Source organism: Rhamphochromis sp. 'chilingali' (assembly GCF_963969265.1).
Source record: "Rhamphochromis sp. 'chilingali' genome assembly, chromosome: 8".
NCBI lineage: Eukaryota > Metazoa > Chordata > Actinopteri > Cichliformes > Cichlidae > Rhamphochromis > Rhamphochromis sp. 'chilingali'.
This window is the reverse complement of record NC_137935.1, coordinates 28894340-28917350: the sequence shown is the minus strand read 5'-3', so window position 1 is coordinate 28917350 and position 23011 is coordinate 28894340. Positions and strand designations below refer to the sequence as shown.

Genomic DNA, 23011 nt, shown 5'->3' with positions numbered 1-23011 from the left:
CTGTAATTCAGCAGAGTTGTTAATGCTCATGCCAGGACCAGCTGTCCTGCTACCAGATGTTTGGGGTTGGCCTGTATCTTTGGGTTTAGAAGAATTCCCACTTGTTGGAAGGCTTTTGTTGTTGGCAGGCTTAGGAAGTGTCAGCTTGACCCCGTCGACTCTTCTCTCTGTTCCTCCTATGCTACTCTGCCCACCCCTTCAGGATAACACGAACAGTTACACAGGAGACTGACTTTTGGTAAATTCTGGATTTTTTTTAAATTAAAATTTTGGTAAGTTCAGGAATTATACAAATACCAACTCTGTTAATAGTCTTCAGCATTATTAGAAAACATTTCCTTTTGACCCCTGAGAAAAATGGCATAAAAGAAATTGTGACTTGTGTAACACCAAACCAAAGTGTAGTGGTTTAAGAGTGATCATCTAGATTGTAATACATCCCTAATTTGTAAACACCACCAGTGGGTTGAAATAACATTACTTCATAGTATGCCACATATCAGGTCATCATAATCTGGTATCCTTTGCACCTTAAAAAACTGCTTAACATTATTCATAACACAACCATTGCCTGTATGTCAGATATACAGTTACGTATATGTTTGCTTCCACGTTATGGGGATTTAATCTGTTGTGATTGCATATGTCCACTTAAATAGTTTAAAATTTACAACATGACCATATTGCAGGGGTCCGTGTGTTGATGTGATGGTATTGCTGATTACATCATTGTTTGCTTAGTTCATGGTCCAGATTTTGACCAACAGTCATTTTGAAAATCTGTGAAATATACTGATATTTATCAGTATCACTATTTAAAATATTTAGTTTGTTCAAAAAGTTTGTGTCAAGTCCAAGTTTATTTCTATAGTACATTTTAAACAGCCTCAAAGTGCCATACAAGTTATACAAAATATACACATAAATGTAACAACACTGAATCAGCAATAAATGTACACTAAAACTCAAAAGAAGCAAGTAAGACTGCGTTTGCATAATAAAAGCTAGGATACTCTGCTCAACTAGACCTGAAAGCAAGAGAGTGGGCAGCTCTTATGTAAAGAGGTAAGTTGTTCCAAAAATTAGATCCTTTTCAGGGATTGTTCCCATCTCCTCTGCTTTTAAGCCTGGATCTTGTCCAAGAAGAGCTGGTTCATAGACGCCAGTGGCTGGTAGAATTGTAGGGTTTCAAAAGTTCTGTAAAGTAAGTGGGTGCCAAACCACTGAGATGCTAAAAAACAAGCAATACAATTTTAAACTGGACCCTGAAATTGACTGAAAGCCATTGCAAGAAGGCCAGTAGAGGTGTAACGTCATCACAACGTTTCTTTCCGGTCAAATCTCAAGCTGCTGCTCCGAAACTTGCAAGTAGGACTCAAAGCAGGGCTCGCAAAAGTCCCTGGTAGCCCAGACACTCTTCAGTTTTTGGTAGCCCAAAATAAATTTAAGTAGCCTGAAAAAAAGGACAATTTTTTTGATTGACTTAAAAAAAAGAGTTAAAACACAAATTACAACAACTGTATAAAAATTACAATCATTAACTCAAATACTTTGTTCTAATTGAACAGAAGTTTCTATGAATTTGTAAGAACTGTGTAGAACATGAATCAGTCTGTGTCAGATCCTGAATCTGAAATTTCCACTGAAGTCAAGGGTAAGAGGAAAGTGGAACCAAGATCTAGGCCATTTGCTTTGTTTGCAAAGACTGCTATATTTTGCCAAAGGTAGTTCACTCTTTGCAACATAGCACGCTGTTCTAAACAGCTTTTCTTCTGCGTTTCTTCTGGACTTCTTGTTGTGCTTGGTTTATTTTTGGTATGTTTTTTGCAATTGGCGTTTGTTCTGGGAAAGATACTGCAGACTGAGCAATAATGCATTTCTCATGGGTTCTAATGGGGTCTTTCTTAAAATTACTGGTCCCAGTAACAAAGGTGCTTGTCGACTCAGAAATCGAGGGAAACTCAAGACACACCCGGCAGAACATCATGTTATTTAGCTCGTCATATTCATATTCCATGAAACCAAAAAAGCTGCGCTTTTGTTTTTGCCTCATAGTCTGATTTGTCATAACTTTAACGTTTTGTGATCAGCTTTTCTTTGGCTGTCCCTTCTTCACCCTGACCTGTCTTATTTAGCTGAGCAGAACTAAAATACCTGCGTAAATCCATCTGCTTTTACACACACACTTGCATAATGATCAAATTCAAATTCAAATTTTATTTGTCACACACACACAACCATACACAGTATGACATGGGGGTGAAATGCTTGTAGCTGTACAATGCCCGACCATTAAATGACAGAAGAAAAGTTTTACAATATTTACAATTTACTACAAAAATTTACAAATTAACTTAGGAATTTACAGTAAAGAATGTGCAAATAGCAGAAGAGATTATAAAGATAAGGATTATAAATTATAGGAATTATAGGATTATAGGAAATGTGTGGTGGTGCGTGTGGTGACGTGTGTGAGAGTCCAGTCTTATAGTGACGTGTTTGGGAGAGTCCAGTCCTACACCTGGTTCAGGGCCCGAATAGCCTGGGGGAAGAAGCTCCTCCTCATTCTCTCTGTTTTGGCCTCTTCCCAGACCTCAACAGTGAGAAGAGTCCATTGTTGGGATGGGAGAGGTCCATCATAATCTTCCTAGCTTTGGACTTGCACCGCTTGGTGTAGATGGACAGCAGGTCAGGGAGCTCTGATTGAATGATGCGTTCTGCCGAGCGCACCACCCTTTGCAGATCTCGTCTGTCCTGCTTGGTGATCAGTGATTCTCTGTGCAATCAACCTCTATCACATGTTTAAGCTTGCTTCACTTGACACGTTTGAATAGTAAGATAAGCTACTGAGTGATAAGACGATGTCAGAGGAATTGGTGCGCAATTAATCTGTCGCTCACCAATCAGTAGCTGCCGCTCTCTATTCACAGTTTGCGTGATCGCAAAGTGAAAGTGAAGCAAAAAACAAGCACAAATTCAAACGCGATTTCAATATGTCACATGTTGACAGTGGCTCATCGATGCCAATGACATAATTGCCTAGCTATGTTTGCCAAAGAATGCAAAAGCATTGACATACTTTTTCTTTCTATGATAGCCCGACGGGCAGGGCTGAGATGAATTTTTGTAGCCCGACCGGAAAAATCGCTAGCCCCGGGACGTCGGGCTAGCGATTTTGCTAGCCCTGCAAAGGCATGCTGGATTATACTTCTCAAATGATGTCTTCTGTGTAGGCAGTAGGGCTGGAGTAAAGCTGTGAAAAAGCTATGTGTTTCTGTGGTTTACCCAAGCCTATAGATTACACTCGCAGCAGCAAATGACAAAAATATGTGTGGCAGTTCATTTGAATTGCAATTGTAAACAGGTGATTGAATTCACCATCACTTAAATGCAGATTTAACACGTACACATTTCAGTGTAAAACTCACTTCTCGTTCTTTTCTAACGGGGTGAGGTCACGTGTTGCACTGTGGAACTGTACAACTTTGCAAGTGCAGTTATCAGCCAGTCAAATGTTGCTCTTTGAAATGCTTTAGTACTGCCACTCGCTGATCAAAATTGATTATGAAAATACTCCAAGAGAGCTCCTTCTGTTGTTCTACATCAAAATGAAGGAGAAAACGATTGTAAGTAATCTGCCCTATTGTTTATGAATAAAGTTAAATACATTCAGCAAGCCTGGCCGGTACTAATGGCTAATCGAAGCTTGATTAGCTTGCTTTGTGATTTATTAGTTGCTCTTGGTTTCATGATCACGCCAGCAAAGATCACGCATCTAAAATGTTGAAGCAATCTGTAAAGTCATTGTTCCAAAAGCTGAGCTGTGATGAAGCAAGCATTGAGAAGACAAGTTTACACTATATTTATTTTGAATACATTTGCAATGAAATGAAAAATACAGAGGGATACATGAATGTGCTTCGGGTGTTTTAGTATGCACCTTCAAAAACGCTCACATAAAACCGGAACGGCCGAGGCTAGAAATGTGGACGACTAGTCAACTAAACGTCAAACAGTTGCTGCCCCATGCTAGTCAGCTCACAAAATACTGGTGGGTTAAACATCTTATTCTTATTTTAGTAATGCACTAAACGGTTAATGGTTCAGAGATATTACGACACCCCCAGTCACTGTCTGCGGCTGCAGTCCAACAGACGTCAGCAACATTTAAAACACGATCTGAGTAATGAGGATTAATTAAGCTCCTAGGATCACATGTAGTATTTTGGGGATTTCTGTCTTTTAGACTAGGAGTCTAGTCTAACTTTATTTTCTCTTATTTAAATGACTTGCAGATTATACGCTAGGCTCAGTGAATGTGATTCTAGTCCATGCTGGGGAATGTAGTGGTGGATACAGCAAGGTTTATGCTTTTCTAGACTGTGTTGTTACACATTCAGCAGTATGAGCATGTAAGTGAAATATTTAGTCTTCGAATTAGAACAAAGACTCTCCTCACTTTTTAAAAACTAGCACAAGACGTGCAATATAAAAAGCTTGTTTCTTAGTTTTTAAAAACCACATGACTCATAGTGTGACAACTGGCCATACAATGGTAGTCTTTGCATTTTCTTTTTTAAACTGTGTGGCATACTGTACGCAGCCCTGCCACACTATTTATGTGGTGTGTTTACAAGTACAACAGAGGGGTGGTAATGTGTTTTATGTGTCACCAACATTGTTGCTAAGAGGCCTTTAAAGTCTTTTAATAAGCGATAAAGTTCAGTAGACATCGCTTTGTCTCATAAATCAGTATTATATACTTAAAAACTGCAGATTCAGACAGTAGATGAGGTTAAATTTGATGCCAACCAGCACTGTGATGAGTGCGGACAGTGGAGCACCCTGGGTGTCTCTGTGTGTTGGATTAATGGTGAAATTGAGGCGCCCCTCACACAGAGACGCACCTACGCACAATATCATTAGGTGAGCACTTGTTTTAGAGTGTGTGAACAGGCTCCAACAGTGGGCCTTGACCATGTTTTTCCTTCCTGCTTGTCAGTATGTGCGTGTACTCGCCTAGGCAACAAAATGCCCCATTGTGGAGAGCACAGAGACCCTGTTATTGGCAGCTCTCTGAGTGGGAGGGAGGGGGAGATGAACGGAGAGGCAGATGAATTGAATTCAAATTGCTGACTGGAAACTGAAGGGAAAAAAAAAAAGAGATAAATAAAAAGGAGAGGCATAGAGAATAGGAAAAAGGAAGTCGGGGGTGATAATCAACCTGAATTTGCAGAATTAAGGAGGAACCTGATATTTTCTGTGTTCACGCACACTCTTTGTCAGTCTTTTCAGCAGTTAAAATAACACATTAGCAGTTTTGTGAATATTCTGTTTTGGTGTCAAATTAAAGATCACAGTCAGGTTCATCTTTCTGATTATAGTACAGCAATAGGTTCAGGTATGTTTAGACTAGTGAACTGCAAACACAGGAAGCATTTATCAAAGTTCATAAGTATTTTGCTTAGAACAGCTTTAAGTCTTAATGGCTTAAATTTTGAGGTTTTGGTCCATATTTACATGATAGGATCAAACAGTTGTTGCTGATTTGCTGGCTGCAAATTCATTTTGAGATTCTTCTGTTCCACCACATCCCAAACGTGCTCTATTGGAGTGAGAGCCAGTGACTGTGGATGCCATTTTTGAGTACAGTGAGCTCATCGTCATGTTTAAGAAACCAGTTTGAGATGATGCAAATGTTGTGTTATCTTGCTGTAAGCAGCCACCGGAAGATGGGTACACTGCAGTCATAAAGGGATGGACATGGCCAGCAACAATACTCAGGCTGTGGTGTTAAAATAATGCTCAGTCAGTACTAAGGAGCAAGCTACCTCCATGCCTAAATGCACTGAGTTGCTGCCATGTGATTGGCTTATTTGCATTAATGAGCGTTTGAACAGTTGTACCCAATAAAGTGGCAGGTGAGTGTCGGTTGAATAGCAACCTAATTAAAATTGCCTTCAAGATGCAGACAGACTTAGAACAGCTGACAAAGTAATGCTTTTTAGGTTGAGATGCACAAACTGATATCAGCTGACAGAAGCTAAGCGTTTCATGATGTGATGCATGGGCACAATACTCAAGATTACATATTTCAGCAGTATTGTTTCACTTCTCTACTTTACATCTGCTTTTACCTTTTTCATGTCTTGATTAGTGCAACGGAGCCACTATTGAGGGGCTACAGATGTTTATTGAGTTAAACAGGCACAACTGTGAATGATAGCGTTAAGCTTAACTGCAGTGTTCATGTTTACCACTTATTGTGGTTTTCCCTGCAGACACTCACACAGATGCCCAGATGCAGCCAATCATGGGCTTCTCTGCAACAAAGTGCTGATTTAAGATGGTGAAAGATGCTAACACTTGCTGCTCACTTGTTAGACACTTCGCTCAGTTTGGTGAGTAACGCCTCTGTGAAGGGGCTGAAGACCAATCAGACTGTTTTTCATTGGGCTGTTTTTTGAGTTCCTCAATTCAAAAATGGGAAGCATTTTGATTGGAGAGAAGAGAGCAAGATTCACACCGTCTGTACGCTGTGCTCTGAGTTGTTAGAGGAAACTTTGGACAGGAAATGAAATGCATCACATTGGCAGCCGGTACACTGTCTTTTATCATACTGGGCTGGTGACTATCACTTCACTCAACCTTAACAACTCTCATGTCTAATCACCAAACCGACTCAGGTTTATATAATGCTTTAAATATTTTCTCTTTTGCATGTTCTGTTGCTAGTCAGTGAGCTGAAGTGTTTGTTAATCATGCTTAGGTGTGTATCTTTAAATTTTAAACTTGTCAGTAAAAAAACAAAAAACTAAACAGTTTCTATCAAAGGAAAACTCATAACCATCTTGACATGATGTTACATCTTCTGATGGCCTTCACTAATTATTGATGGATCAGACCAAGTTAATGAGCGAACCCTCCCTTTAGTTTAAACTCAAAGACACACCTGTTAAGTTTTGCGACCGGACGTTTCACAACCTGTCCATAGTTTGACTGCCCACCAATATACCCACAACAGCCCTTGTGGTCATGGAAGTAATAGAAATTCTAGTTTGGTGTAGTCCTACTCTATTTATTTTCTGATATCCGCCGTGTGATACTTGCATGCAAACTTGTGACGAGGAAAAGTTCTTACCGTAAATATCATATAATTTGTGCAAGTCAAATGTTTTTAGTCTTATTAAACATATTTTCTTGTTATGTGAGATTTGGAGAATAAAGTATAAACTTTTTTCTTTTTGAATAGTATATTTTCAGTCAGGCATGTTTTTGTTTTTTAGTGAGCTGAACAGAAAAGAGGTTAAACTCATCCACGCATATTTTATTTTTTCTTGTGATTGTATCAAGTGAAATATAGTTTTGTGTGCGAGGGTGTGCGGAGGAAAGACTGTGTTTGCGGCTCTTAATGGGAAACCGACAGCTTCCCCTGTGGTCACAAGTAAGAGGCAGGAAGATAAAAGGCAGAGTGACTGCAGAAGGTTTTTGACTATCGATTTAGAAAAGCTTGTACCTTCCCACGTTATAGAACAGTCAAGAAGAACTATTGGAAATATTTTTACGCTCACTGAAGTTGTGCATCGGTATAGTCTTTATTGAGCTATTGATTGTGGTTGTTACGTTTTTGTGCCGTGTGAGTGCTGGTAGATGACATCTACTGTTAATCAAAGCCCAACATTTTCCCAGATTTGCGTAGAAGCTGTTCTTGAACATTTTGAATACAGACACAAAGTGCCATATCTATATTATCATAAAAATCATCCTCAAAACTAGTTAATTTATTCCAAATAAGTCAGTTTTACTTTACTCCAAAACATTAGGGTTAGTGTTTAGGCCTTGGGTCATCACCGGCGATGAAAAAATAAAACTTACGGTAATACCTTGATGACAGTGCTATGAGGAATTTTAGTGGTTTGCAGGAAGCTGAACATGACTGAAAGGCTTACGGAGAATTTAGAGACATGCTTTCTGTGCTAATACTCATTGTGCCACTTACACTTCCTCCCTTAGTAGTCTGTTGCGATAGTGCAACAAAACTGACTAGTTTAGAAACTTAAAGAAAACATGTTTAGGCAGAGAAATGCAGACTTAAGGGGCAGTTTCTTCTACTTTGTGTTCAACCTTTTTATACACACACATGTCATTGGACTAATGTGACACCACTTATAAGAATGACTGAACTACTGTTGAATTTTACTGTTGTGGCGACTCAACTTCCTCTTCTACCTGGGAAAGAAACATCCACCACATGTTGCATATAACTTTTCTGCAGTTGTTTAGACACTTAATAAAAATAGCAACTTCTTGAATTATGGCTATGATTGCACTATTCATTACTGATCACGATTTATCTTTAGAACCACACATATTAATTCAGGCTGACATATTTCCCGAGACAGGATTTGCCGCATTCATACTTGCATGACACACACAGACAAACTAAAATAACACAAACCACAAACTAAAACAAGGTTTTCAGGAAATCATTTAAAAAAATGTCATTGCTTTGGAGAGTTTTTGTTTTAATTTTTGCTTGTTCCTTGATGGGATGCATTGACACGTCTCCTTGTTCTGTCTCTTCTGCAGGTTGTGTAACCATGATCTGATGCATTAAGGTCTGCATTTTCTCCGTGGACTCTCACGAGCAGCACATACAAACACATCAGCAATGTCTCAGTCTGAATCCTGTGCCAATGTGGGGGAGTGGCTGGGCGTACTTCGCCTGGAGCAGTATTCCGATGCATTTCAGAGTGCCGGATATGCAACATTACAACAATGTCGCAGCCTCACACCAGAGCAACTGGAATGCATTGGTATCACCCTGCCAGGTCACCAGAGGCGCATCTTGGCAAGTCTGAACAAAACACATGGGAATCATGACGCTCACACCATCGGACCGTTTGAGAGATCAGAGGAAATGGGACAAGCTGAATTTCTGGGGGGAGATAGACCATTGCCTGTCCCACCATGTGAAAAATCTCTCCTTCAGGACAATGTGAAGCAAGATGGAGAGACTTTGAGACCTACACCTAGGAAACGAGAAACGCCAGTCCCCAGAGAAAGACAAGTATCCAGAATGCAGGAGAGCAGCGGTGAAGGAGAGAAGCCAGTTCCTGGGAAAAGACAGATGGTACCTAGAAATGACGGGGAGAAAGAGAGGGATGGAGGGATAGATAGAGAGAGGAAGAAACCTGTGCCAAAAGAAAGGACTAAGTTTCGCTCTACTACTCCAGACAACTTGGACCCTAGCCCCCCTCCAGCTTTGGACACTTCTTTGCCCCCTGTTCCCCCCCGAAGCACACCAAACTGCCCTCCACAGCCCTTCACCTTACCCCCTGTTCAAACCTCTGGCTCCCCTAAACTGGAAAGACGAGAGGTCAGGGCTCCAGCTTTACAATGCCGATCTGTGTCCCCCAGTTCCACATTTACACCCCCCCAACCACCATCCCACCCTCCAGACCTCCCTTCTACTGCAAATAGGCCTCAGACATTAGCCATTCAGCCGAATGCCCAATACCTAACTGTCGATGGAGGAAGAAAATCTTCACCTGTTTCTCCCATCCACTCCCCTTGCAGTAGAAGTATTCCACCTCTTCCTCCAAAGGCAGGAATAGCATCTAAAGGCCCTCCACCAATCCCTCAACGGTTTCCTGTTCAGTCTCCCAGAACTCACAGGTAAGGCTCCATTTGAATGCAGATGCCTCATTTTGCAAAAAGATGCACATTAACCACTGAGTTTATTACAGGTAAAAAAAGATGAGCCTAAAAATATGATAAATCCCACAGGCTAGCGCTTGCTAGCTGTCTCCCTCACAAACATAAACACACATGCTCTCACCACCATTATCTGTATTACCACTGTTAACTATGTGTTTTGATAAGTGATCAAAAACCCTCTCAAATGTTACCAGTGGATTGTGGCGCCATCTACAGGCCAAGCTTGAAAAGTGCATCTCTTGTGTACTTTACCATGATGACACACAAAATGTTACTGGGGACTTTTGAACACTTCCTGAAAGTAAAATTAGACACTTCCTGAAACTGAAGGGTCGCAGCACACTTGACTGGACAAAGTTCTGTGGCCTTCTGAATACGGAAATACGTCGACAAGGCTTCATCTGAACAAACTGCAACCCCTGTGTGAAACTGTAGTCTATTTTAAAGTTGCTCTTAACTTACTACTGAGCCCTTTCTGGTTAGTGTTTGTTTTTTTTCAAAGGTTCTGTGGTAAGCGTTTCTGCCCTTATGAGTTAAAGTTTTGCGCAGGGAGTGTTGTTTGGCAGTTTCTTCATAGTCATTTTTACATTGATGTGTTTGCAAAAGTGTGAATTTCCAATTAGCACACTGAAGGCCACACATTTCCCCTTAAGCAGCAGAATTTTCAGCTGCTTTCACTGATGATACTTTGGCAGTAATATGTTATATCTCAGTTTGTGTAAATCCTTCTGAAATCACACCGGCTGAACAGCTTTTTTTTCTCCCTTTTTTCTGTATTGCTTTAATGAAAGGAAACCAAAGCTTTGACTCCAGTACATTTATTATGAGCAATACAAGTATGTTTAAAAAGGAAACTGGCTTTTACAGGGAGGAAGCCACGGTTGAGGGCACATAAGCAGTAAAAAAAACTGTGACAGACATGGAGGGGAAAGACGGTGAGGATTAAAGGCAGAGAGCACAGCTACACTGTGATGCATTACCAGGAACTACTGTCTGAGTTTTTGTAGCCTTGAATATTCACACACTGTTGTTGCTGCATTGCCTCCTCCCCCTTTTGGTTAACTAGTTTCCTCCTGCTTTGTGAAGAGTTTGTGAAGAGTTTGTGTTTGTATCATCATGGAAGAGGAATCCTTTTGAGCATGTCAGGACAGGTAACATTTATATAAATCATATCTGTATCCTGTCTATGCTTATTTTTAGCATTCACTCTCTCTTTCCCCCGTCGACACTCTTCTTGCTGTGGGTTTCAAAACAAGCAAGCCTTCCTTTTTCTTTTCTATAGTTTGCTTCATCTTTTCTGCTGTGTTGGTGATGTTAGTGACACTTCTGTTGCACCTACTCCATGAATTTGTTTTACCTTCACAAGAATAAGGCTGGTTACAATTGCAGTGATACTGGATGAGACCCTTCTCTTGTCCTGGGGCGATAGATGTGCTTTGGAAACTCAAACTACTGTTATGTTATCTGTATGTCTTTCAAGAAATCAAGTAAGGCAAGTTTAAGATGGTATTCTGGAGAGGCATTCATGGCATGTTTAGCTGGTCAGGTGTATTTCTAAGACAAAAACTATGTTCTTAGCTTTGCTGTTTTTCACTTTCAAAAGTGACATAGTAACTGTTTTCTTCAGACATAAGCTATGAAGTATCTGAAATGCTAAGTCTAGCTTGCATTAAAGACCACAGTAACTGTGCTGTTAACACATATGTTAGCTTAGTGTCAGCACCACGACTTAAACTGCACTGTAGTCATTTTTGTCACAAGAATAATTCTGCAATGCCTAAATAAGTTAAGAGCTATGCAGTGTGGGAGGACAAAGGAGCAGTCGTTGTTTCTTCAGCCAACTGTCATATGTGAGCTAGCCGAGTCGTTAAATATAGAATCCAAGCTAGCAAAACCCCTCTCAGCACTCTTCCTCTGAGAAAAAGGAGGAACTGTGTCAATAAGGCAGTTTCCCGTCATTGTGAGGCTTTTGCATGTTTTTTTCTGGGGTTTTTTTGAACTGAGGTATTTTAATAATTTCAAAGATAGTTCTTGTATACAGTCTTTAAAGTTGAATGTTTAGTATGAGTCTAGTTACTTGATAAAATTCTACTTTGAACCTGCTGCCAAGTGCATGAAGTGTGTACTAATTTGTCCACAGGCACTGCTTCCTACATAAATGATACATGAATGGTATTTTTTTTAAGTCAACAGCTCAGCTAATGCAGATGTTAGAAGAGTGATCATACCTAATAAGCACTCAATTCCTGTGTTCATTCAGCCCAAGGGCAATTTGACTTGGTGGTTTTTCACAACATGTCAGTGTTGAATGCTCAACTGTCTGACTTTTAATGGGAGCCAGTAAACAGTAATATTAGGGGGTGTTTGTGACACTTTCAGTGTTTAATGAATCAGTGTGTGTAATTTCCCTTAATATCAGGTCTGAGCATGCGTGTATCTTGTGCATCTTTGGTGCAGAACAAGATGATATTTCAGCTAATATCAGTTATCATGCAGTTGAAAGGGCTCAGTGAGGGAAGTAAAGTACTGCTTGGTAGTGTTCACAATGAGGGTGAGTTTGTGTTAGATCTAGATATCATACGTGATAGTGTTAATAGGGCTGTCGTTCAAGTGAGGTTGTCTATACAAGAGGGCAAAACTATAATGGTGTCGGTGTTCACGCTTATCGATGGCGTTTGCAATCTTTCGCTGTCTTTGAGAGATATTTCTCAGGTTTCTTTGTGGAAATATTTTGCCTTTGTGCAATTAGTGAGTCTGTGGTAGAACCATATATGGTGTAAAAGATGGACCTAGCCACCATGACATTAGCCACTGGTTTTGGACTCTACATTTTGAAGCTTTTTAAAATCAGACTCTGGCTTAAGTCGTGGGTGTCAAACTCCAGTCCTCGAGGGGCAGTGTCTTGAAACTTTTACATGTGTCCCTGTTGTAACACACCTAAATAAAATTATTAGGTCATTAGCAACAGTTGACTGCATGCTGTGGTGGCAGTTCAACCCTTTGATTCATGTTACAGCAGAGAGAATGACCATGGTGCAATAAAAGTACTTTTAGAAGTACATTTTTCCCCAAACACTTACACTGTAAATTTACTTGAGTAGGGTTGGGGTTTGCCACCTCAGCATGCAGTCAAGTTCCATCCACCCCTGGTTTAAGTGGATGAGAGAGAGGAAGGGCGGCTCTGACAGTGACAGTTTGGTGTCAGCATGCATTTTCGTGCTACTGATATTCCCCCATTTTGAAGCACGGTGCCACCAAGTGTTTTAAAACTGACTTGATATTTTAGTCAGTATGACCCAAAATGACGGCCTGAGCAGATAAACGCAGTAGGACAGTGTTGAAAGAGATAAAGCCAGAAAGCTGTTTTCCCATAGACTTCTATCACTGTCTGTCAGGGGAAAAGCAAACGTGTCCTTTAGATAGACTCCAGGTTTTTAGGCACTTATGCATTGGCTTCATTCTTCCAACCTGAAACGTATTTCCAAGTTTTATATGGTTTGGAGCTAGCCTCAAGTAGCACCTAGAGGGAGATTTAACACTTCCATGTCGGCTTCATTTGTCAGCTCTGGAGGTTGACCTCTTTTATAGATGGATTATACATCCTGTTGGGATTAAGTGTGAGAAATCCAAAATGTATGTCGGACACTCAGCCTGACCTCATAACTTTGATACACCCCACCCCATAACTGTATTATGAGCATCACTATATGCACATATGGCAATGCATTCTATGTATGTATGTGATCATCAGAGTTATTATAGTTTTGTATTTGAAAATATCTAGTTTAGTTTCTATTTATCAATTTTATTAATTCTATTAGTTGATCAAATTATAATATCTATAACAAGCAGTGGGTTGCAGTCCTTAGGAAAATGTTGACTTTGCATTTGAACATTCAGAACATGCACGTGTACCTGCATTTTCACTAACAAATTCCATATTTGTGGGTGAAACAGCCCACCCATTAAGAAGACATCTGTGGTCTTGACATAGGGAATTTCCTTTTTGTCATTCGCTTAAAAAAATCATGCTTGCCCCCATTGAATGTTTTGACTCAGCTCACATAATTTAACCACACTTCAATGGGATTACCAAACAATTGATGGTTAAAGTTGATGGGGAGGGAAAGAAGATGAGCCTGTTTTTTCTCTTCCTGGTGTGCCACTTACTGGCAAAAAGGCCCTACCTTGTGTTTTATCAAAACAAAACTGTTAATAAGGGCAGATGTGCTGTGCCAGGTGCACAGTGCATTCTGAAAATGACAAAAACTGATATGATGAGCAGTGTTAAACACCAGAATGTATGACCTCAGCATATGTGTGGCACACGTAAGATATATTTCTGTGTGTTTGAGTTTCTTGAGTATACACAGGCAGCGTGGGTTTACAATAAGGTGGCATCACTTATGTGAGGCAGGCTTAGGCTTACTCTTTAAACCAGAAGTGCGAGTAAAAAACTAGACTTGTCAAGAGGAGAGCAAAGGAACACATGTTTCAGTGTCTGGGATTAGTTTTACTACAACTGTGGAATACTTGGGTTTCAGAGCAGCAGTCCCTAATTTGTACTAAATGAGGTTACCAGATGGATCCTTATTTTTCATTTTTTATTTTTTAAAAGTTACTTTATGGAGTTCTTCGAGAATTATAACTTTAGGGAAAAAAGCTCTGCACAGCTTTGTCACCAGCAAATTTTTGTGCCTGGAGTCAGATCTCACAAGGACACTTCAGTTTTTACTATTGAGTGAGAAAAGAGTTAGAGAGGAAGGGGTGTCTAACTATATAAACTATAATAGTTTTTATATATGTTTCTATAAACTATATATATAGTTTATATAGAAAGAAAGAAGATGAATAAAATCAGCCGCCTGCTTGGAATTTTTACCCGATCTGAGAACACCATGGCTTCCAAGGACTCATCCCCACCCCTCCAAACCTCTTTTGACCTGCCCTATTTTTCTCTGTCCTCCAGCCCATCTCCCACCAAGACAGGCACGGATGACACGCTCAGAGAACAAACTCCAGAGATACCACCTCGCATCAGGCCACCTAAAACTCAAGAAAGCCCACAACAGTTGACTCAACTTGATATACAGCCAGCTCTGCCTGCTAGGAGAATTCCCCAGCCTCCCAGCGAGTATAGTAAGTAATATAATCAGCTTATGTTCCATTTTTTATTTTATTTTTTTGTGTGTTTCATCCCTTAATTACAACAATCGCTGTGGTAGATTTAAAAATACAGAACCTACAGTACTGTCTCTAGTCTTGCATTGTCCTCACTTCCTTATATTTTTTTCACAAAAATGGGAAATAGGTGCAGTGATTTAATAAAAAGTGTGCCAACATACCTTGAAAATAAGCCAAAACAGAGTTTATAGAGTTCTAACTAGCTTGAAAGTCAGTGTTTGGTATGATCACCTTTATTCTTCAGCACAGCCTGAACTCTCTTGGGTGAAATTTCTTGTCATTTCTTTAAGTAGTCTTCAGGAATAGTTCTTTAGGCTTGTTGAAAGACATTGAAAGCTCTTCTTCTTTGTTGGCTGCCTTTTGTTCCATTCTCTGTCAAGATGACAGTGCTTCAATAATGTTCAGGGCCAGGCTCTGAGGAGACCAATCCGTGACTAATAGTGTTCCACTGTGTGTTTTTTCTTGTGCATGTGTGCTTTTACTGCATCAGCAGTGTGTTTGGGATCATTGTGATGCTGAAAAATTAAGTTGCTGCTAATTAGACATTTTCCAGATTCCATTAATATCTTGTGTTTATGATGCTCAACAGCACATGACAGATCCTCCTCTGTCTTTTACCAATGGCTGTAGACATTCACTGTTGTACCTCTCTACAACCCAACCTCCTCTATATACCCATTTATGATCATTCCAGCAAAAATTTCAAAATTAGATTCATCGCTCTATTTCTTAGAGGCATAGCTGGACTGGCCATCGGACATACTGGGCCGATGGTGATTTTCCGTTTGTATGGGCCGATGTTTTGTTGTTTGTTTTTGTTTGGGGTTTTTTTTGTAACGATATAAACAATGAAAGGTGTTGGATTGGCTAATTGGTTATGATCGACTCTGGGCTGGATAGATTACAGCCGACGAGGTCGAACTTTAAGTTCCGTATTGAGCTGACAAGGAACACAGTTTGTCCCGCACTTCAGCTAGAATGAAAAAAGACACAAAGTTGGAATAATTCTGCGTCTTTATGCTGTCAACTGCCTCTTCTTCTCTCATTCTCTCCCCCTCCCTCTCCTGTTGCTACTTCAATCATGAAACTGATCAATGATCAGCTTTTCTGTCACAAGTCCCATCTCTGTTGTTCACCCACAGCTGTAAAAGCTGCTGGTCATGATGTCGGTTTGTATATCTGGTGAGAGGGAAACATGAAGATGAAACCAGGTGATGTCCTTACTGAATCATCAGAGCTGAACAGGTGATGGAGAAACAGGTTTACCTTTTAGGTGACATGAATGAGTTGAAGGGAAGTTATGAACTGAGATAAATAACACCAGGATCCTTTGTAGCTGATAGCTGGTAACTGTGCAGGGGTCGATCTAGCAAAGTGTTGCCAGGGGGCCAGGTAGGGCATTAACAGGGAGAGGGGGGCACAAAGAAATACTTTTCTTTCTTATTCTCATTTCAAATATCTAGTTTTTAATAAAAAAAATTACCTGAATCTTACAACTAAAGTTTAACTAAAATGTATAGAAACCCATTATTGTACGTAGTAAATATTAAGTCTAATATACAACCTAGTAAGTTATAGTACTTTTTTCTTTGGGAAGGTACCATCTGTGCAGTCTGCAATTCTGTTGAAGAAAGATGTTGAATCTATTTAATTATTGTAGAAAAATAATTGATTTCTGTGCATTTGTTTTACACATACATTAAATTAAAGTTGATTATGTCAATTAAGCATCATGAGGCAGAGGGTGGGGGGTGGTTTCCTTTTTTTTTCTCTACAACCTATTAGTTAGGTTGTTCAATATTTCTGCTAAATGCTGTTTAGAATACTAGAATAGGGAGGAATAGGATGGCGTAGGTTTAAGTTTATTCGATTGATATATTAATACCAGCGAGATGGTGTACATCACTGTCACAGCAGCATTTGTTTTCATTAAAGGGCTTTATGGCTTTTCCTATAATACCTGGTGGGCCGGTCTCTAGTCAAAATGCCTGGGCTGATTTTTTTTTTTTGTCCCAGTCCAGCCCTGCTTAGAAGCAAAGTGTAAATAAATAAGAGGTGGCTCAAGATTTTATCCAGACAGTACATTTTTTAAAAGAGAGAAAGTCAGAAAACCACTAATAAAGATTTTTTTACTTTCGTTTTATGAAGATGAATTTGAAGTCATTCTGTGTTCTTCCATGCGAGACTGCTTCCTCTTTTTTAAACCTTAGCTCTGCTGTGAGGTCAACTAATTATACAGTCTGCTCGCCACAGCTCTTTCTCCTGCTTCTGTGCGGTGAACTGTGTAGTGAGTTAGACAAAGCAGCAGCTTCATCCTAGTGTGACCGTCAGGCTTCAGTGTTTTGGGCTTTAATTTCATGCATACAGAGTTATTGAATATCATTCACAAGCATGTATATTGTCACATGTTAGCCGGTAGATTAAAATTATAGGGCTTCCTCATCAAAGCATTTTTTGTGATAGCAAACGTGTCAGATAACTTCAAATAGCTTATTTTAACTGTGTGAGGGACCTCCAAAGCAGGTGAGTTTATTAAAATATTTTCTATAAATCATCCTACAGCTATTTCAATATGACACTATCATAATATACATTTGTAGGTAAAAGTTGAAGATATTCTACCTGCTCCTCCTGTTTGCCTAGAGTGCTTTAAAATTAGATTTGTTGATTGGCAACAAGTTGGTTGTTACGTCCCTCTGCAGCCTCTAATCTCCTCAGTGTGTTCAGCTGGTGCTAATTGGCCACACCTAGTCAGGTGTTGATAAAAGCATGCCTGAGGCAGGCTTTCAGGGAGCTCACTTGTCTTTGCCTTGGTGGCACCAGCCAATTTAACCAACCTGGTTTTCCATTTTAAGAAAAAACCTCTTCTCACTAACACTCTGGTATTCATCTTTTCTTTTTTTTATGAAAAGATGATTACCATGTATAAAAAGGCTGTATCCAGTCATGTTGGCTGTATATTTAATCATTTAAACCCAGTGTCCACAAAACAAGAAATATGCAGTTCTATGGAAATCACAATAGGATTAGATTTGATTGAAAATCATACAAAGACAGCATGTCATTGTATTTAATTTTGAACTTAATGTCAGCAACTGATTATAAAAAAAGTTTGACAAAATGCAATAAATTAATTGATTAATTAAAAAAAATACTTTGTGTAAAATCTCACATATAATTGGTATTTCTATTGATCTAGAGAGATTACATTATAGAGGGTGAGTCTTGTATGAGCAAAGGTAGAGTGGTTTTCATCACAGAGAGTATCTGGAGAAATATTTCAGAATAACAGCCTCATCTTAGGGACCAGGTGTCAGTTCATTAACAAAGTGAATGCAGTTTGTCACTGCATTCACATAAGCAATTTAAAATTCTACCACACAGAGAAAAAGAGTGCTTAAGGCAGAAGATGGCCCATCAACTGTATTGTTATAGCACAAGAGCACACAGTATGGGTAGCTTACATGTCTGTGAACCATTTGTGTTGCATAATATCTAAACCCTTTGCAGCAACATCGCCTGTCAAACAGGTAATGCCATTTTCACAAAAGGTCTTGTTGGTTTTGGCAAGAGAGTGCCACATTTTCCAAGTATTATAATTACATGGTTATGTAGGGGAGGAGCTTATGTGTTAAACTGGACTGGTTGCAGCCCTCTGAAAATATTTGATCAAGTATAAACAAACAATACAAGAAAAGAGGCCTCGAAGTACTGAAGGTGACAGCAGCATGAGCGTGGTTGAGAGTTCCAGTTCACTGATTTGAATTTGCAGAGGTGAACCGCAAAGAGTGTTCAGCTATAGCTGTCTGTTCTCCAAACTTACTTTAAGGCTAAACTGTGTCCTGTTTATGATTGCCATTGGATTTGTTTTTCAGTTGCAAAAAATGCCCATTGAGTCTGGTATGACCAATCAAAATGAGAAGAGAGATTTTTATCAGTAAAGTAGGAGTACACAGCATGGGTGGCATGCATGTGAACCATTTATGCTCAGCGATATTTTTTTAAAACTACAGCAGTTGTTCACTTCACACTTTACTGTTTGTGGTTTAAAAAAAAAAAACATGTACTGCAACACAGTGTTTAGCATGGGCCTGTCCTCACTTTTTCTAAACATGTCACTGGTCTCAAATTCAAAGCAAGCATATCATTAAAAAAATCTTAGTTTTAACAGTTGATTGATTTTTATTTTACATGTGGTGTGTTGCAAACCACTGCCTTCAGTTTTAATGTACCACAGAATTTCATCTTCTGCAACAGTTTCACCTCAATATTGTATAATGTTTCAGTGGTAATACGGCTCTGCTTAATAGTAGATGCTCAACCTGAAAATCCAGTTTTAAGGGGAGAGAAAGACGACACAAACTGGTGCATATCCATTAAAACTCACTCACTATTAATTCAGTCTGTTTGCGCTTACAAACATTGACACAGCCAAAATTACTACAAATTCATATCCACATAATCCAGTTTTACTAGTGTGACTCACTTTTTGCCTTGCCTTATATCATGTTTCCAGAGTTTCTCAGGTTCTGCAAAACCTGCTCCAGACTTTAGCTTAATCTTGATTTGTTTTCCTTTTCTCTTCTTGTTCAGTGTTGGCTACGGTCAACGAAAATTCAAATGACTACGAGGAGCCAGACTTGTTTGGTCCCGCTGGTCATCGAATGAACCCACCAGAGAGGGTAAGAAATTGTTAATCGGACCACTCCCAGGCTTTTCGGCTCTTTCTTTCTTCTTGCCATATCCTGTGAATCATTCCCATTTCCTCCAATAGGATATGTCCCTGCAAGTGCCAAATTACACAAAGAAGCGGCCGAGTTCCCTTTGCAGTGACGATGGAGTGCTCGACGATTATGAGTGAGTCATAAAACAACACAAATGCAAACCTCAGAAACTGAAATACAAGCACACTGTTTGCAGGGTTTTGTTTCCCTTTGGTTGCTGATTATTCTGAATGGCTGTAACTTGGGAGGTAGAGTATTGATCCACCAATTTTACTAATTGGTCAGTGATCGATTCCACAGCTACTCCAGTCTGCATGTTGAAATATCCTTATTACTGAACCCTGAGAGTGTTTGTGTGAATGTTACACAAGGCGCTTTGGGTGTTGAGTTAGAATAGAAATGCACTATATAAGTACCAGTCCATTTATTGCAGTGTTTGTGTAAGTTAATTTGAGACATGCTGCTGTATTTACTTTGTTTCAATTTACTTTCATTTTATTGCACAACATATTGTCAAACTGTCAGTGCTGCAGAAATCTAATCTTTGATCTTCACCTCTTTTGTGTAATTATATTATAAAATTATATTGTTACACAGTTAGCTTTGTCAAAACTTTTGCACAACTTGTCTGATTTAAACTTTGATGAAAAATGTAATTGCTTATGAAGTTTGTGTGATGTTTCTTTCTTTTTCCTTTTCTGTTTGCGTGTGTCTGTGTGTGCGCACACACGTATAGGTATGAAGGGAGTCTCCACAGCCAGCAAGGCAGTTTCTACTTACCAAACACTGGTGTTTTGGCTTCCACCATGAAAGAAGACACCTCTCAGCTTTCTGCTGTCATCAAGATGGGTTGGCTGGACAAGAATCCACCTCAGGGGTATAATAATGATGATGCTTAAAAAAAAATCAGAGAATATATATTACACAAATATTTGATTGAATTAAAAAACAAACACAGGGCAGCGATATTTGCTTTTTTATTCGGTGTTCTGTCTGTCCTCATCCACAGGGCTATTTACTACCAGAGACGATGGGTAAAGCTAGATGCTGACTACCTGAGATACTTTGACACTGACAAGGTAACAAAACAAATGCATCCAGAAACTCAGTGATGTGTTCAGACACAAGCACAGAACGGAAGCGCTGTTTTTGTGTATGACTCTGTCCAGGAGATACTGTTGACATACTAAATAGGTATTGATCATTTTTAGGGCTGCAATGATTCTTCGAGTAATGCGAATAGCTTTATTATAAAACTCTTCAGCTGTTACTATGTAAATGTGACCTTTTCACCCACATTTACCACTAAAAATAGGCCTGCAGTAGAAACGTGTCTTGGAGCACTCGTGGAAATAAAAAGTATGACAATATTAAGGCCAAGCAGCTTCCAGTTTAAAAAAAGAAAAAGACTCGTAACAGAACAGCAGTAATGAGAGTCCTTCATCAAACCTGAAGAAAAACAAACTTTGGAAATGCTCCCATGCACTGCTGTTTGTTTTACAGTGAAAAGCGATAATAAAGTTACTGGAGTTAAAGTAAAAAATGCAGATGAGCCATTATTAAGGCTGATGGGCAGGGGCGAGAGGAGCATGGGGTGTAAGTGAGTTACATTATTTTGCAGATTTGGATTAATATAAAATCTTAATTTGATTTTAATTTTATTCTGTAATTAAAATTGTGTCAATGCTGTTAAGTTTGACATTATTATTAACGTTAATTATTTATTGTGCACCATCAGAGCATCTGTCTTCTGCAGCAGGAAACGTTACATCAAAGCAAAGGGCAAGCCTCAGTTCTGAGAATGTTGATGTCCTCGCTTTTGTGTGACAGCCACCACAAACTCTTTTAAAGGGTCACACATGCGCACACATTAAATAGATACACTCCTCTTAATGTCAGAGAAACCTCCACAAATGCTTAGCAAAGGCATCTTTTTTTATACCTTAGTTTAGTGTGCATGTATATCTTATGTTATTTGACACCAATGTACTTGTTTTTAGTTGTTTGTGGGGGTTTTTTTTCATTTATGAAAATGTTTTGTTTAATAAATATGACTTTTAATGGTACGTAAATACAATGAAGTTATATGCATTTAAATGACCTAAAACAATGCAATTAATATTGAAACCAATGAGTGGTTAATTTTAAATTGCTTTTAATTCACTGATCGCTTGATTAATTGATGAAATAACTGATCATTAAAGTAATCGATAGCTGCAGCACTAATCTGAGATGCTGAGTGTGTGTTGTGCTATCTTGTGTTGTAGGACGTGTATTCTAAGGGGATCATCTCAACAGCTTTCATCACTAATGTGACCACTGTGGGGGAGCTGAAGTTTGAAGTTGTTACAAACAATCGAACCTTCATCTTTAGGGCTGAAAGTGAAGGTATGTCTGTTCACCCAGCTATATATGTGCTTACACTTGTACAGACAGTTATTTCCCATGTCTCAAAATATGCAGTTAACTCAGTTCATATATATATTTGTGGGTGCCGATTTTACTACGTTCATGTCTGATCTGACATGCCTATGCGCTCTCATTGCAGCTGAACGAAATGAATGGGTGACTGTACTGCAGGATTGCACCAGTGGGCGCCAAAGGCACACTGTCATGAACCCCGGCTCACCTTTAGCCCCAGACTATCAGGGCTACTTGGAGCTAAAAGGGTTACGCTCCAAACTTTACACAGTTGTTGCCTCAGATAAAGTTTTCCTCTACAAAAATATTGATGTAAGAACTCTGGGTGCAGCTGTGTGTACAGATTTGTACTTAAGATAATTGCATTTTGTTTTCTTTACTTTAATGATTGTTAGAATTATAAGAAATGTTTTTTTTGTTTGTTTTTTTTTGTTTGTTTTTGTTTTTTTTGATTTGTTGGAACAGTGTAATTTACATTTTATCTTCCATTTCTTACAGGACTATCGTATTGGATTGGGTATCACGTCTATTGAGATGAATGTAGGAAACATTAAGGTCTCAGATCGTCGAAGCTTTGATCTCACCACACCTTATCGCATATTTAGGTATTGCATGCACACAGAAATGAAATCTGCTCTCACACCTTTCCCATGTTTGTGTGACTATCACACCTCTTATTGCAGTAATTAAGTAGTTGGGTTTATATAAATATATAATATAATATTTATATAAAACTGTTTATGTGAGATCAACTGTGGGATATGCTAATTAGACAGTTTAGAGACGATGATCATTCCTCATTATCAGCATCTGAGTTGCTCTTCAGTTGAGTTGCTGGGTTACAAGGTCATATTGTTTTAGTGAGAACTCTCCCACAGTCCCTCAATCCTCAGCTGGTCGTCTTTCAAGAATGTGAAAAGTCTTTTGTGTGACTGTGTGTGTGCGTGTTTTTGTGCGAAGAA

General features: G+C 39.2%; 1 protein-coding gene across 1 annotated transcript in view; it reads left to right on the top strand.

Annotated features, from left to right (window-relative positions):
- arap1 (ArfGAP with RhoGAP domain, ankyrin repeat and PH domain 1) overlaps positions 1-23011 on the top strand; it is a 60521-nt gene that overhangs the window by 4760 nt on the left and 32750 nt on the right. Inside the window, exons 2-10 of the mRNA XM_080888133.1 lie at positions 8590-9678; positions 14690-14859; positions 19498-19586; positions 19679-19761; positions 20365-20505; positions 20638-20707; positions 21896-22016; positions 22177-22361; positions 22548-22654. Of these exons, the coding sequence (XP_080744259.1) occupies positions 8672-9678; positions 14690-14859; positions 19498-19586; positions 19679-19761; positions 20365-20505; positions 20638-20707; positions 21896-22016; positions 22177-22361; positions 22548-22654 (1973 nt within the window). The 5' untranslated portion in view covers positions 8590-8671. The remainder of the gene's footprint in view (positions 1-8589; positions 9679-14689; positions 14860-19497; positions 19587-19678; positions 19762-20364; positions 20506-20637; positions 20708-21895; positions 22017-22176; positions 22362-22547; positions 22655-23011) is intronic.